A 15,043-nucleotide genomic window follows, 5' to 3' on the forward strand; every position below is an offset into this window, starting at 1 on the left:
GAGTACGAAATGAAACAAAACATCGTACGTACGTCGGGTAATCAACAAAAATGGCTTCGCGCGAAATGCGCCGTAGTGTATGGCGGGATTTTCGTATGTTAAAATTTGAAGGAAAATAGTAAACCCGTTCATTATTCTAATATTTAGGTGATATTTTGTAAGAGATTCGATAGTGATATGAATTATCACTCGAGAAAAATTATGCTATTGTTTTAAATGTGTGTTCTGTGCATGTCATTGAATTTATTTATAATACGTAGCTCCAGGCTAGAAATAGGTGCACTTCGGGTTCTCCAGGCATTGATAAAAATAAATCAGCCTGGATTTATCTGTCTCTTAACTAGTAAAATAAAATTGTAAACTACAAGACTGCAAATATTTACGGTATTGCATATTAAAAAAGTTATTATTCGAACGTGTCATATAGCATGGCAGTAATTGGGCACGGCGATGTTATTTCTTTTGATGTTTTCAAGTAATGGTTATACATTTACTATCTCATTATGACAGAGATATGTATTTTTAAATAAGTGTCGGAACATTTTTGTAAAAAGCTGATACAGTTTTTTACGCTTACAGATGGAAAACGAATCATCTCAGCAATTTTGTCTAAGATGGCATAATCATCAGGTGAGTCTTTTGACATGTTAATCATAAATGCGTTTACCGAATTTTTTTATAAATATAAACGTATTTGATTCAATTCGTGTTTTTTCCATTTCGAACTTATATTTTCTTGTTGAGGTAAAAGTAAATGATTATCAATATAATTTAAAGTAAATTGCGTCACACTATCAGAAAATCGCGGGAAATTCAAACGTACATTGCGTTATGAAAATAATGACCCACTAATAATTTACATATAAATGACGTACAATGTAACCTATTAGTTTTAAATTAATTTATTGTAAGATAATGAATTATAATAATTAACGAGCGCGCTTGTGGATAATTTATTCCACAAAACATTTTTACAAAATACCTATTGATTGAAAAGTTTATGTTTTAAAAAAAACTGTTGTAATTGATAATAATTTACGTGATTTCAGTTTTCGTTTGTTTTGTCAAAATGTTTTGCTGCGATCGGATCAATAAACTCAAGCTGTTTTTTAGATTTGTGTAGTTTTTTGAAAAAAAAAGAACTATGGTTAGGCATAATATATTATTAAAGTTTTGCGAAGTATTTATTCGAACATTATTTATTCAGCATATTAAAATACTAATGATAGGTAATCATACTAGATAATCAACATAAAGGTACATTCAAGACAAATAGGATTCTATTTATTTTTCATTTGTGATATTGTTGGTTGAATAATTTATTTGTAGCTTATGGATCAGACCATCTTTAGACAAATAAATGGTATATACTTATTTATTATTATTTTCTAATATTAATTTAAAATTTGATTATACAACTTATTATTTTGTCGTCTCAGTCAAAAAATAAATACGATCGTCAGCAGGGCAGGTATTTTGTTTGAAGGTAATAATAAAAAAAAAAACTAAATACCAATTGTGATATTATAACTATGCATCACCCTTCATATTTAGGAAGATAGTTTTATTATGTTATTAGTGTATATTGTTTAAAGTATCCTTTTTACTGAAAAAATCTCCACATATTTTTAGAAGATAATCCGAAGCTGACATTACAAAAAGTTTCAGTTCGCTCAAAGAAAAAAAATATTTTCTTCTCAGAGTAATAATTTGGTAGAGAAGCAAAGCTTTTACCCCTATTGAATAGAACAAAAGCGTTCCAAACTTTTGGTTTGGTTTTTAGTTTAAAAACAAAGGTGTAACATACAGTTTCGGTTTGCGGTTGCAATTCTTGGCCCGAGTACCTACGGCCCGTTATATTGCTGTAAACTGTAGCTAACTTCGTAGTTTATAATCATGGAATAGTTTTTGTCCATATGGGCGACTCTATTAGCCAATGGCGTTAATACCGCTATTTAAATTATGTGTTATTAATATACTCTAAGGGTTTCTTCAATAAATAAACAATATGCGTATTTATTATTCTCACAAGGCTGCTGGCTTATAATGCAATAATAATGATAAAATCCACTACAATATTAGTTAAAACATGGTTAAAACTTTATTACTGCACAGTCAAAATACTTCAATCAAAATAGGACCCCCCCCAGTAGAGAGGAGAAATAACCATTAAACAAAGAAGAAGAAGAATAAAATATGAAGACAAATTGAGAGCATATTATGATATTATTGCTGGTTGCTACATACAAATTTGATCCGCTTATTTATACTTGTTAAATGGTTGATATACCAATTTGAATGTTTCAAATCATCATCATTTTCTTTCGGCACCCAATGGTCCATAGAACAGGGTACCTCTACCATTTTTGTTACATGAAGGTAAGATGATCAGTCTTACACTTTAGGTGTCAGTTCAAAGACTCTAAAATATTGCACCTTTTTTAAACAAACATTTTGTGTCAATTTTCAGGAATTGAACACGAGACCTCTTGCATGGTAGGCAAAAGGTAAAGGCGCTTACCACTTGACCACAAAGCAGACAATGTTTCAAAAGTGATCATTTATTATTTATTTAGATAGGGAGCTTGTTTAAATATGGGAACCACAATGTAAAGTGACTACTTAAACAGCCAATCACAGATCATAAGCGCTGTAAGTGCTTAGACTGCCATATTTTTGGTCAAACAAGCTTTCAGTTGAAATATACATCTAATATAAAGTTTATATTTGAAGCACTAACTTTGTGGTTATTCATTATAAAAAATAATTAAATAACATGTACAGACACAATTATTCATAATTCTTCAAATCATCCAATTGCCCATAAATATTCCGCATTCCATTCAATGATACATAGGTTAATTAACGTTCCACTAGATGATACTAATTTTAAAAAATAACTTCATACAATAAAACAGATTGCTAATAATAATGGATATAATGAGAACTTAATTAATAAAAAATATTAAATAAAAAACAAAAATGCAAACTTTTAAATAAATATTTATATTCGACTTCCACAGTAAATAAAGCAAACCCACGTAAACAATGGAGGCGGATTCTTTTTATAAATGACATTTTTTCAAAACAATTATCAAATTCCCTACCATTAAACATTAAACCGGCTTTCTACACAACTAATAAAATAGGAACATTGTTAAAAAATCACAAAGACAAAGTCCATAAATATAATAAATCTGGAATATACCAATTAAATTGTAATGATTGCGATTAGATGCTTAAATAATAATAATTTTTCTGAATTCGCAAATCATCTGATAGAAAATAATCATAACTTCCATAAAGACACTGGATTAAAAGTACTTCATGTTGAAAATAAAATATTAAAATTAGATAACTTAGAAAATAAAAAAGCGATTTATAATAAGAAAACAATAAGTAATAACAAAATAAACAATATTTCTTTTAGAGGACTAAAAGAAATATTGTTTATTTGGTTACTTGTAATGCCGTATTAAATAGTTATTCCCACGTATTGGATATTTTTACTGTAAGGTATTGTTCTTATAGAACAAACATATTGAACTTTTTCAAAGATGGTGAATGGTAATTAAGCCTTTAGTTAAATTATTATATGGAGCAGTACTTGATGATTTTCTTGTTATATTAATCCTCTAAAATATTATATTATTCAATTCGTTTTTTACATTTATTTAAAAATTGTTTTACTACTGTTTGTCTACTGAATGTGTCATATAATTTTTAGGTTTAATTTTTGTTTCTAAATCTTGGTTAAAAAGTAAAGCATGTTTTTTTAAAAAAACAATTTAAGCAAATATTATAAGTTTTGTAGAAGGCAATTTTTACGTATATAAAATAAATAAAAATGCAAATCAATTTTGATAAATTAATGTGCTTCTATTTTAATTTTCTCAAACAGAGCAGTGTTTTGGGTGGACTTCCGGCATTATTAGACTCTGGAAGGTTGACTGATGTTACTCTTTGTGCGGGAGGAAGATCGTTGAGAGCTCATCGCATTGTCCTATCAACATGCAGTCCTTACTTTATGGACATATTCAAGGTAAACTACCATGTGAATAATAAAAATCATCATCATATCCCCTATCCACACCCGATGTTGCAGATAGCACTACATTGGACACCAAATGTAGCATAGACTGATTAATCTGCCTGGGTCCAGGTGGATAAAGAAATCAGTTTTGGCTGTGAAATTGAACCAAAACCCTTCATCCCGATTACCTTCAGATAAAAATCTTGAAAAGGGAAATCGAGCGGAGATAAATCTGCCTCGTAGTGTAATGGTTGGCGCATTCGCCTGCTGCGCTTGAGGTCCCAGCTTCAATTCTTGGTAGGGCCGATGTGAAATATTTGTTTTTAATATTTAGAAATATGTACCACATTGTAAAACCAGGTTAGCACAGAGACATGCATATTTTATAGGCTCAAAAACTTTTTATTCTTTTTTACTGATAATATTTCATTGATCCCAAACTTTCAAAATTTTCCTTCTTTTAAAAAACACGCACTATCCTGGATTCAAACTAAAGATATTAACTCTTTATTTCTATGATATATTTTGGTGCCCTTTAATAATAAGGAATATTGCGATGTTTTTTTTAAAAAAAAAATATTTGCTATAAAATGAAAAAGTACCTTATAATCTTTTACATAATATTTTCTTTTCTCTTTCTTATATTACACAAAAATATTATACCTGTCTATTTATTATAGGAGCAAAAATTCATAAACATTTCTTACATACCCACAAACAGGCCATGTCTTTGTGAGATTTTTTTGTTTACTATTTTTACTGTTAATATGTATTTCATTGCTATGTAATTATCCTTTATTTTTTTAATACTCTGTTTTACCTCTTATGTATATTGTAAAAAAAAATTTTTTTTTTTTTTAAATGTGGTTTTACACTGTAATATTTAATAGTCCCTGAACTAGAACCGGAAGGAAACGATTGATCACTTCACCTTCATGTGACAGATGATCGAGGTATGCTGCGTTTGGTGTTCCGATCGGGTGCATATAAGGGGTATGATAGGATATATGATGAAATGAGTCCATTGCTTATATTACATTTCTGTAATTAGTATGATCCAAAAACTTAAGTACAAAATATCCATGTTAAAAATATTTTTTTAAAAATCCATAAAGGTAAAACTCGGAATACAAAATTTTTACCATTTTGTCCGTTGGTTCACTTCACCTGTAATAGGTTCATATACATGATTAATATATAATATGTATATACAGTAGAACTCCAATTATGCTCCATCAATTGAGACCAGGGCTGGTAATCCAAGCGAAATTATAGCGCGGTATAGGGCGTTTTCACATACTAAATACGCATTATAGCCCGCTGTTAACGCGTTCGGAATACCATCCCAGACACCATTCGGATAATAAAAGATTAGGATAATTATTTTTTTTCTGAAAAAGGGGTATATTTTAATTAATTACTGTATATATGTTGATAATGAAAAATTATCTTTTGATTAATTATATGAAAAGGCAACACTTCTACATGTTAAGCATAGTTACTGTACTGTAGTGAAATTTATATGAAAATTCTATTTAGTTGTATTCTTACATTTTTTCTGAACAAACTAAAAAAATACATATATTATACAATGTTTGTAAACTATTGATTGAACAAAATAAAAATGTTCAATGTTGTAGTTGTCCTTATATCTATAGATGGGGGGGGGGGACAATCACATAAGTCAAAATGCCTTACTTTAAGATTGCGGGAATCAAATCTATCATTTAAAGAATGTCCTTTTTTTCTCCATACTTATAAGTATATTCCTTTAGGAATTGGATTATTTCTAATAATCGGAAATACACAGCTACAATACAAATGTGATAACTCTTTAATGTTATGTCGTTTAAGGCATAAAGTTAGAAAAGGTTCTTCTTCGAGAAAACTTTTTTGTAGCCGATTACTATTCAATTTATTTTGTGTAATAAAGTACATTTTATTATCCTTAATACCGCTATTTAAATTATGTGTTTTGCAACACATGTGAACATATTTGCATCCTACGAGGTGAGCAAATAAAAAAAAATTGACTCATAGGATTGTTCCCCAGCCCATAGATAAATGCAGCTTATTAATCTGAAATCAATTTTGGTTGTACTTTAAACATAATTTAAAAAAAAAATATTTTTCTTTCCAAGCTATTGAGAAACCTGCTACTGATTTATATTATTCTTCAATTCTACAGGACTGATATTTATGTTTTCCCTTAGGAGCTGCCTTCTTCTCAGCAGCCTGTGATAGTTGTGTTGGGGGGAGGATGGGCGGAGTTGTGTTGCCTTGTGGCCTTCATGTACGCTGGAGAGGTCACTCTACCACGGTCACTTCTCCCAGGATTGCTCAAGCTTGCTGCAGCACTGAGAATAACAGGCCTCACCGATCTCAATGGGGTAAGTCCAGAAGAACTCGTCACACAAAAGCATATTGGATATATTCAAAATTCCCATTGATGTCGCTTTAATAATAACTACATCATCATTAGTGGTGCTACACCCCTTTATGGGCCCTGGCCTCCTTCAAATTCTGTATCCATTCCTCCCTATGGCTGGCTCTTCTCCATTTCATCATGCCAACTGCTCTCATGTCACTTTCCACATCATACGGCCATCTTAATTTTAGTCTCCCTTCTGGAGTGGTATTAAGAATTTTATTGGGTGCACGATTATCATTATTTTTTTGCATATGGCCCAGCCCAACCACTGTAATCTTCTTATTTTTGTGAATTGTGCAATGTTGGGTTTGCCATATAGTTCCTTTAATTCATGATAAAACCGTCTCTTCATGACTCCAGGTTTACAGCACCAAATCTCTTCCTTAATATTTTTCTTTCAAATTCTTTTCATCTTTTTTGGTCATAACCCAGCATTGATCGGTCTAGTGGGGATTTTTGTAAATAATGATCTTAGTTTTTATAGAGAGCAATTTTGCTCGAGACAAAAAATAGAGCATCTGTTTGCTGCTGATTGCCGTATCTAAAACCAATCATAACTGTAAGCTTGAGTGTTCTGTATTCTGAATTTAATCACTAAAATCTTAGCCAATCAGATGTTACAATTTTGTTTTTTTACAATTCTAGTCCATCTTATGATCAGCGTATTTGGCTACCATGCAAGAAGTCTCGGGTTCGATTCCCAAGATGGTTGAAATTAAAATAGATTTAACAAGATGTTTTTACACTCAGAAATGTCATAATTCTTGGACTGGCTCCTCTTCAGGGCCCCATGCTCTATGGGAATGGGGATAGTTTTAGCAAATGCCGTAATAAAAGGGATACAATAAGGGAATATTTACATAAATTATATTTATAAAGTAATTTACCATTTTTACATTTACGCTGATGATACAATATATTTTGTTTACTTTTTTTATTTATTTGTATATGTATGAATTGAGATTTTATATTTTGTAATGTACGTACACTTATATGAATAAATCAAATTGAAATTACACAAAAATACAATAGAACTCTGTTTATCCAAACTCCAGCCATCTGGATTGCCAAATATCCAAATCATTATCAGGAAATAAAAAAGAATGACGTTTTTTATTTAAATTTAATTGTGCAATTAACTGGCGTTTTTAATGTGATTCAAATTTGTTGTATTATTTCAAAAGCAATAATATATGGTACTCAACAATCCGGATAGTTGCGAGTTTTACTGTACAACTAAGTTTTATTCCATGTACATTTCAATATAATATTACTCAATTAATTATTTTAAATAACAATTCATATCAAAATTTATATACAAACATGCACTATTTCTTCTGAAATGTATAATTTCAATACCAAGTAATAATAAAATATTATTTTCCGAAAATATTCCAATCTTCTTAAATATTTAGAAATCTTAAATGGATGTAGTATTGATTGTTAAAATATTTTTAAAAACGGTTCAGAGCCCATTTAGCATTGAATGATTGGTCGCTTGAATCTTTATTTTCAGAATATACCCGAAGTGCCTCAATCAGAATTTGACTTCGGGGCAAAGTTGGAAACAAATTTATCGCCTGATGATCCGATACGACAGAACGACAGTGCAAGTAGTACTGAAAACATATCTCCCTTCCAAAAATCCTTCGAAAGCCACCTGGCTACAAAACATTTAGAGCCTCTTCATATTTCACAACACAATTACACGAGTGAAACAAATATCTCACACGAGGAACCGTACCAAGGTATTAAAATCTTCCAGAATGTTACACTCACACAGCATACTGACAGAGACAAGTATTATTCAGTTAAAGAAGAATTATTGTTTGATACAGATAAAATAGAGTTTGGAACGAGAAACATAACTTTGCAAGGAAAGAGAAGAGGAAGGAGCAATGAGAAAAGATATTTAAATCCTGCCCTAAATGAAATAGACTCTAAGAATAGGAAAATTGACAAGATTGTAGAAAATTTGAAATGTAATCAGAGGAGAAATCAAGAAATACTTTCGCCTGTAAGTAGGGGAAAGTCTCAACTCCATGGTGAGTACTTCCACAATACTGCCCTGCTAAGCCTAAAAGACATAGCTGAAAAAAAAACATTTTGCTTTTGTAATAGGTATTCAATAGCCTCACATATTTCCTAAGCCGACAAGTCATTTCTGTGTCTCAAATATGAGATATTCTCAGGTATTTTTTTTTCTCAAAAATTAAAAACAAAAACATCAGATCGGCAAAGCATAAAACAGTAATCTCCTGTAAAATTTGAAATTCACCAAGTACAATTTTTAGGCTTAGCAGGGCAGAATACATGTCGGTAGCTTTCTTCATACTTTCATGCTTTTTAGTAAATCAACATGCAATATCCAAACCAAACGTATATTAGAGATAATAAAAAAATGCTACGAGTGAATATGGAAATCATGATCACTTAACCTAGCTGATGACAGATCATAAGCTCTGTAATGCCCAGATTTCAGTATTCTTAAGAAGCTGTTGACATTAGCATCATCTCTATTGAAAAAATATCCAATATAAATACTACAATATTTTATATAATGGGAAAATTTATGTAAATAGTGAAACTGATAAATATTTTTCTTCTTTTTCTAATTACAGATCTCCAAAAGAGTTACCTGAATCTTTCACCATCTAATATAGACTCGATAGAAAGGTTAAATCTAGGACCAAAATTTCCACCCAACGAAGTATCACAGACAGGCAGCAAAGCCGCGGACATATATGCAGGAAGTAATATATTTATGGAAACAGATTCTGAAAACATTGGTTGTGAAATACTGCCTGAAAATGTACCTACTGTTATTAAAACTGAAGCAGATTCCAGTCCTGAAATAATCTCCGATTTGAAGTATGTTCCACTTTCCCCGGGGATTCAATCCATCGGAATTCATTCTCCAACTAATACAAAGTTATATGCTACTTGTTATGTGTGCCATAAGCAGTTAAGTAACCAATATAATCTCAGAGTTCATTTAGAAACACATCAGAATGCGCGACACGCATGCGTAGCTTGCAGCCATGTATCGCGAAGCAGGGACGCTTTAAGGAAACATGTCTCATATCGCCATCCTCAACTTAGCACGTCCCATGGTGTGGGTCGACCGTGCAAGGCTAATCAAAATGCTCAGAATATACTGCAGAGTGCCATGCAAACTCCACCACCTGTTCCTAACATATTCAATTTTCCGTGTTCAAATCCAGATATGAGTGAATCAATAGATTTGAGTGCAAATGCTAATATAAGACGTTTGAGTGCTCCAGATAATGTGAGCGTTGGTAATGTCAATCCTAATCCTCCGAGTAACAGTGCCAAAGTGCCAATAGATAAAGTTGATTCGAAAAATAAGTCAAGTTGTGGCCTATGAGAGTAAATTTAATTAGATGAATTACAGTTTTGTTCCATTTGCATTACAAAAATAACTGAATTAAACTTTGATTTGAAGAGTGAAGAATTTTAACAATAATATTATTAATATACTCCACTAAAAACTTTTGTTCCTCCTATAAAATATTATATTTATCCTTATGTTAACTGCTATATCTTTTGTATTCTTTTACAATATATACAAAAATAAATATTTATTTACAAATAACTGAAGCAGGATGTGAGAAGATAATGCGCAAAAGACATAGAAAGTACAATTTTAGCACTAATTTGGTACAATTTTTTGTTTTAATTTAGGAAAATATTAAAGTGTGTTATTGATTATAATATTGTGTATTAAAAAGGGTAAAGATCTCACAAACAACTTAGTGAAAAAAGTATGCAGACTCAAAGAAAACAGGGTGATTCTAGTCATGTATGAATGAGATATATTTTATTTCAATACATTTAAATATTGTTTTAAAAAATAATTATTTGTTACATATATACATTATATTTATTTGGATTGTTATTTAGTTTTAGGGATGTTTTGTTTTTTTCTGTGATAAAATGTGTTGCATCACCAAACTTAATTTAAAAATAAAAGAAGATACAATTTTGATTTACTTTTATTTTGAGCTAAAACATATTTTGTACATGCATGTATATTACATTACAATTCCATACAGATTATAAAAAAAAACGTATTTTTATGATCAAATTTCATATAAAATGTATCAAAACGTGGAGTTTTATTACAAGAATAAAGTTAACAACCAGTATGTAGATTTTTGTTATTTATAAAAATAATTATTTCCTGAACATACATACTTAAAATTTTAAGGGCTAAAGCTTACACATGAGACCCTATAGATTGACATATTATTAAGGGGTGAGTAAGTAAGTACAAAGGAGGAACAGAAAATTCTAAATAGTAATCATTGAATTATAAAGTATAGTATAAAGAATTATAAAGTATATTTTTTATATTAATTTGTAGCATTTTGGAAGAGATAAGTTAATAGAAGCTGATTATTATTTAGTAACAAAGTATTAGTTAACACTTTTGTTAGATAGTTATCGTATAATTTTCAAGTGAGTTTCCACGAGCGTAAGCATTCTATAAAATCATAATGGTCGTAATTAAAATATATACTAACGATCTAGGGAAGCCATAGTTGATTGAACGGATTAACATTAAACTTATCAAAAATAAACTAAATTATCAATGCGGGATACACAGACAATATAAGGCATCCACTAACATTTTTGTATGCTACAGTACGGATTTTGCACAAAGGCTGATTTCCTTATACATTTTATTAGTAATATATTAAAATTGATTTACGAAATTTATCACAATAAATCAAAATTACACACATGAATGTTTTTTTTTAAAGGGATTAATAAAATTAAATTTTATGTACAGTGATAAAACAATTTGTGGTAATAAAATTTGAAATAAAAATTAAAAATTTTACAAGCTAATAAAACAATAATTTTCTCTTTACTGAAAAAAATATACAGTTCATAACAATCATTCAGAAATAAACAAAATAATGTATCAGGCTCATTGCAAAACATTTCATTTTTAATATGACTACGCAAAAAAATCAAATTGATTGTGTGCAAAATTTAACTGAAGGGAGATCATCTGGTAAAAATAATATAAATTAGATGTCTTTTTATGCACTACTCGTTATAAAAATACTTTTTTTTTTTAATACGTCTTTGGGAGTCTTATGTTAGCTGAAAACTATTGGCAAGTATTTGTTATAAAACATAAAGATAGAAATAACTAATAAAGTAAGAAGATAAATATATTCACGTAAAAGTCAGTTCAATTGTCCGCCTACGATTTAAAGGAGTTGACTTTTTGCATAAGTGACTGACGAGTTATGAATGTTCTACAATTGTGAATATGCAGTTATAGGATTCCTTTGCTGAAAAGAGGCATGCTATATTTCTATAATTAACATTTGAAGCACTTACTTTCCAATTTTACATAATAAACAGTGTGTTTTTTATACAAGTTACTTTGCTATGTATCGCAACACAACTGTTCTTTTAGGAGTAAAATATTCTTACTAAAAAAACCTAACCAATTATTTCTTTCAGAGTATCCTTAATTTGAATGCAGCAAATATTATTACTTTGTATTTATTTGCTTGTTTTGAACAAATTTGTTACACTTCGACAAAAGATCAGTTATGTTCTGAAACCTTTTAATTTTTAAGAGTGAATTTAACAAAGTAACTTATAAAAATAGTTTTGATAGATTTATTTTCCAATTTGCCTCTCGGACAATTTCTAAAGAACTCACACTACAAATATTGTAATTGTTACTTAGTAATACTGTTAAGTTACAATTGATACTAAATTAACACGTTAAATATTCAGTCATTATATTATTATTTAGTAAAATCTATTATAAATCTCATAAAGCTAACACAGTTAAGCGGACTTGAACAGAAAAAACATTCAACGCCAAAGAATAATGTTTATATGCAATAACTATAGTATGTAATATGTATAGGTTTGCTCATTAAGATTTATGCTAGTGGAACATTCCATAACTTAGTATTGCAGTCTTGGCCCACAGAGACGATGGTCTCGTTGTCTACCCATTCTATGTCGGTAATTTGGCTTTGGGGATGAGCATCTGTAAAAATATAAATATATTTTTTAATTTACGAACAATAATAGGTTACCAGTAACACATTTACAGGCACAAAAAACAAGACTGGGCATAACTTGGCCAGAAATCATTTGTAACTATCCAGAGTATGCGAGATACAAGGATTATAGAATGTTGTTAAATACTGACTAAAGATGTTTGAGCTGCAAGCACATAGATCTGCAAAAAAATAAATTACAGCAACCAATTTTCAAACAAATTTATATGTATCAAAACACATTTTTGAAACACACAAGAATTGAAGGAATATAGATGTTCAAATATGGGCAAAATGGTGAATGTTACACAGTGTGTAAAGTGGCCACTTAAACCAGCCAATGACAGGTCATAAGCCCTGTAGATGCCTAGACTACTATATTACCTTCTCTAAAATGTTCTTCATCTCCGTTGTAATATGTTAACACATTTTTTTGAAAATCGATATATACATATTGTATTTATAAAAGCGAGGTGTAATAGCATGGATAATGAAGAAGCTTGCCTTGCACACAAATGTTGCGGATTCAATTTCTAGCTGTGATTGAATGTGATTTTCCACAAGCCCGGGTAATTTATCACTTTTATGGGAGCTTTTCGCTGGTTTTGGTGTAAGTAAATATATATAATAAATAAATGTAGGAGATAATTACTTTTGATAAGAAGGTGCTTCGCAGGTAGTGCCAAGTTCCATATAATAAGGTTAGTGTCAAGAGAGCCGCTGACGACACGCTGCGAGTCACTGGACCATGCAACACAGTTCACTCTCGCTGTGTGGAAGCCCCATTCCTTGTTATGAGCCAACTGGAATATGCGTCATAAAATATTTTAAAAGATTGTGCAAATTTCTTTACATAATTTAAAGTCTATAGATATCTAACGAGAATTCATATTTGAGTCATACAGGATTATAAAATATGTAATGTTTTGTTTTATTGAATTATACATTAGGCAATACAGCAAAATTAAAATACATAATATGTCAAAACAAGGTACAAAACCAACCCATATATTACTGTGATTTTATAAAAACTAGTGATTTTCAAAATAATTTTGATTGCAGTAAATGTGTCCAAGTCTAGATTTCTGCTGTCTTTCATCTTATAATTATTATAAGACAATTTGGTATATTGCGGTAATGGTAATATAATAATATGGTAAAGTATATGGTAATTACTACAACTAGGTAAGTTGTGATTCATTAAAATCATATTATGATTTCAATGCATGACTTTTCTAATTGTAGCATTCACGGTAAAGGATAACAAATGTCTTCTAGTAAAAAGTTACTTGTAGTAATTACCACACGATAAGTAATTATAATGTTTGGTTTTTACTTTGCGACTATTCCTAATCTAAGATTTATGTGGATATTTGATATATCTGAATACTTTTTTTTTTTCATTTTTTTTTGCACCACAACAGGCCAGGAGGCCCAATTACAGTGGTGAATTACATTACAGAATAACCAGGCTTGAGAAAAATCACATTTTAATTTTTTTGTGTTCTCACCGGGAATCGAACCCGGAACCTTCCGTGCGCGAGTCAAGCGTCTTGACCACTACACCACGGAGGCCGCCTATACTTTGTGTAGTTCTGGTACCATTACTTTGAATGACATATTCTTTTTTATTACATTTTGATCGCTCCGAACAACAAAATTTTTATTTTTCTAGAAAAATATGCAAGCATTCTGCTTATCTCTTTTATTTTAGAAATTTTACAAAATAGGTTTATAAACAGAATGGCAAGCTTTTTGGTTCCTTTCCATTGAATCATTTCTCAACATTGTTTTGGGTCTGTCAATTTTTTGCGGGGAAGAACTGGATTCAACCCCCTAAGGAGCTGTTTTAAAACTTTTACGAATAAACCTTAAGTTAAGTTATTATATAATTACATAACATATTGCAAGAGAGATTATGAACATTTTAGAGAAGGGCATATAGAAGTCTAGGCATCTACAGGGCTTATGACCTGTCATTGGTTGGTTTAAGTTACCACTTTACACGTTGTGTAACATTCACCATTCTGCCCATATTTAAACATATACATATATTCATTATATTCTTTAATTCAAGTCCTTCAGAAGAACTTCACAAACATCAAGAGATGGAAGAATTAAAGGAATATAGATATTCAAATACGGGAAGCATTTCTAGTTATGTAATTATATAATAACTTAACTAAATAAAGGTTTATTCATAAAAGTTTTAAAACAACACAATTTAAAACTTTATTCTAAAACTAACTCACTATATTTTATATGTACAGTAATCAATCAAACTTACCGTCTGTTTATCCGATAAAGCATTAGATAGGAAAAATAAGAACATGATGTTTAAAAGAGCATTAAACACAGGGTTAATCAAAATATACTACCATTATTAAACATTATTAAAATGCATATAATATTCACTCAATTTCTTACAGGGAAAATGGTATTGACAAACACATTGAAATATAAGTGGTTTGATATATAAGGGGTAAAGTAATATACAGTTTTGAACAGACAGGATGC

At 30.1% G+C, this 15,043-nt stretch overlaps 2 protein-coding genes across 8 annotated transcripts in view; one reads left to right on the plus strand and one right to left on the minus strand.

Annotated features, from left to right (window-relative positions):
* Positions 1–10,471, plus strand: LOC148280713 (uncharacterized). 7 transcript variants are annotated; one of them, XM_088227927.1, is made up of 7 exons: positions 1–147; positions 580–630; positions 3,902–4,042; positions 6,247–6,423; positions 7,981–8,212; positions 8,303–8,509; positions 9,086–10,471. In XM_088227927.1, exons 2-7 carry the CDS (start codon positions 580–582, stop codon positions 9,850–9,852), a joined length of 1,575 nt encoding a protein of 524 aa, XP_088084053.1. In that variant the 5' UTR covers positions 1–147; the 3' UTR covers positions 9,853–10,471. The 7 variants fall into 7 exon arrangements, with proteins under 7 accessions (XP_088084053.1, XP_088084055.1, XP_088084050.1 ...); XM_088227929.1 differs by having other exon boundaries at positions 32–118; XM_088227926.1 differs by lacking the exon at positions 1–147 and adding an exon at positions 225–384.
* The window catches only part of flr (actin-interacting protein 1 flr), a 24,990-nt gene continuing 20,411 nt past the window's right edge, over positions 10,465–15,043 (minus strand). Inside the window, exons 11-12 of the mRNA XM_088227916.1 lie at positions 13,179–13,329; positions 10,465–12,513 (exon numbers count right to left, since the gene is read on the minus strand). Of these exons, the coding sequence (XP_088084042.1) occupies positions 12,404–12,513; positions 13,179–13,329 (261 nt within the window). The 3' untranslated portion in view covers positions 10,465–12,403. The remainder of the gene's footprint in view (positions 12,514–13,178; positions 13,330–15,043) is intronic.

Source organism: Micrasema longulum, unplaced genomic scaffold, assembly GCF_059751315.1.
Source record: "Micrasema longulum isolate JH-2025_06_02 unplaced genomic scaffold, ASM5975131v1 h1tg000548l, whole genome shotgun sequence".
NCBI classification, from domain to species: domain Eukaryota; kingdom Metazoa; phylum Arthropoda; class Insecta; order Trichoptera; family Brachycentridae; genus Micrasema; species Micrasema longulum.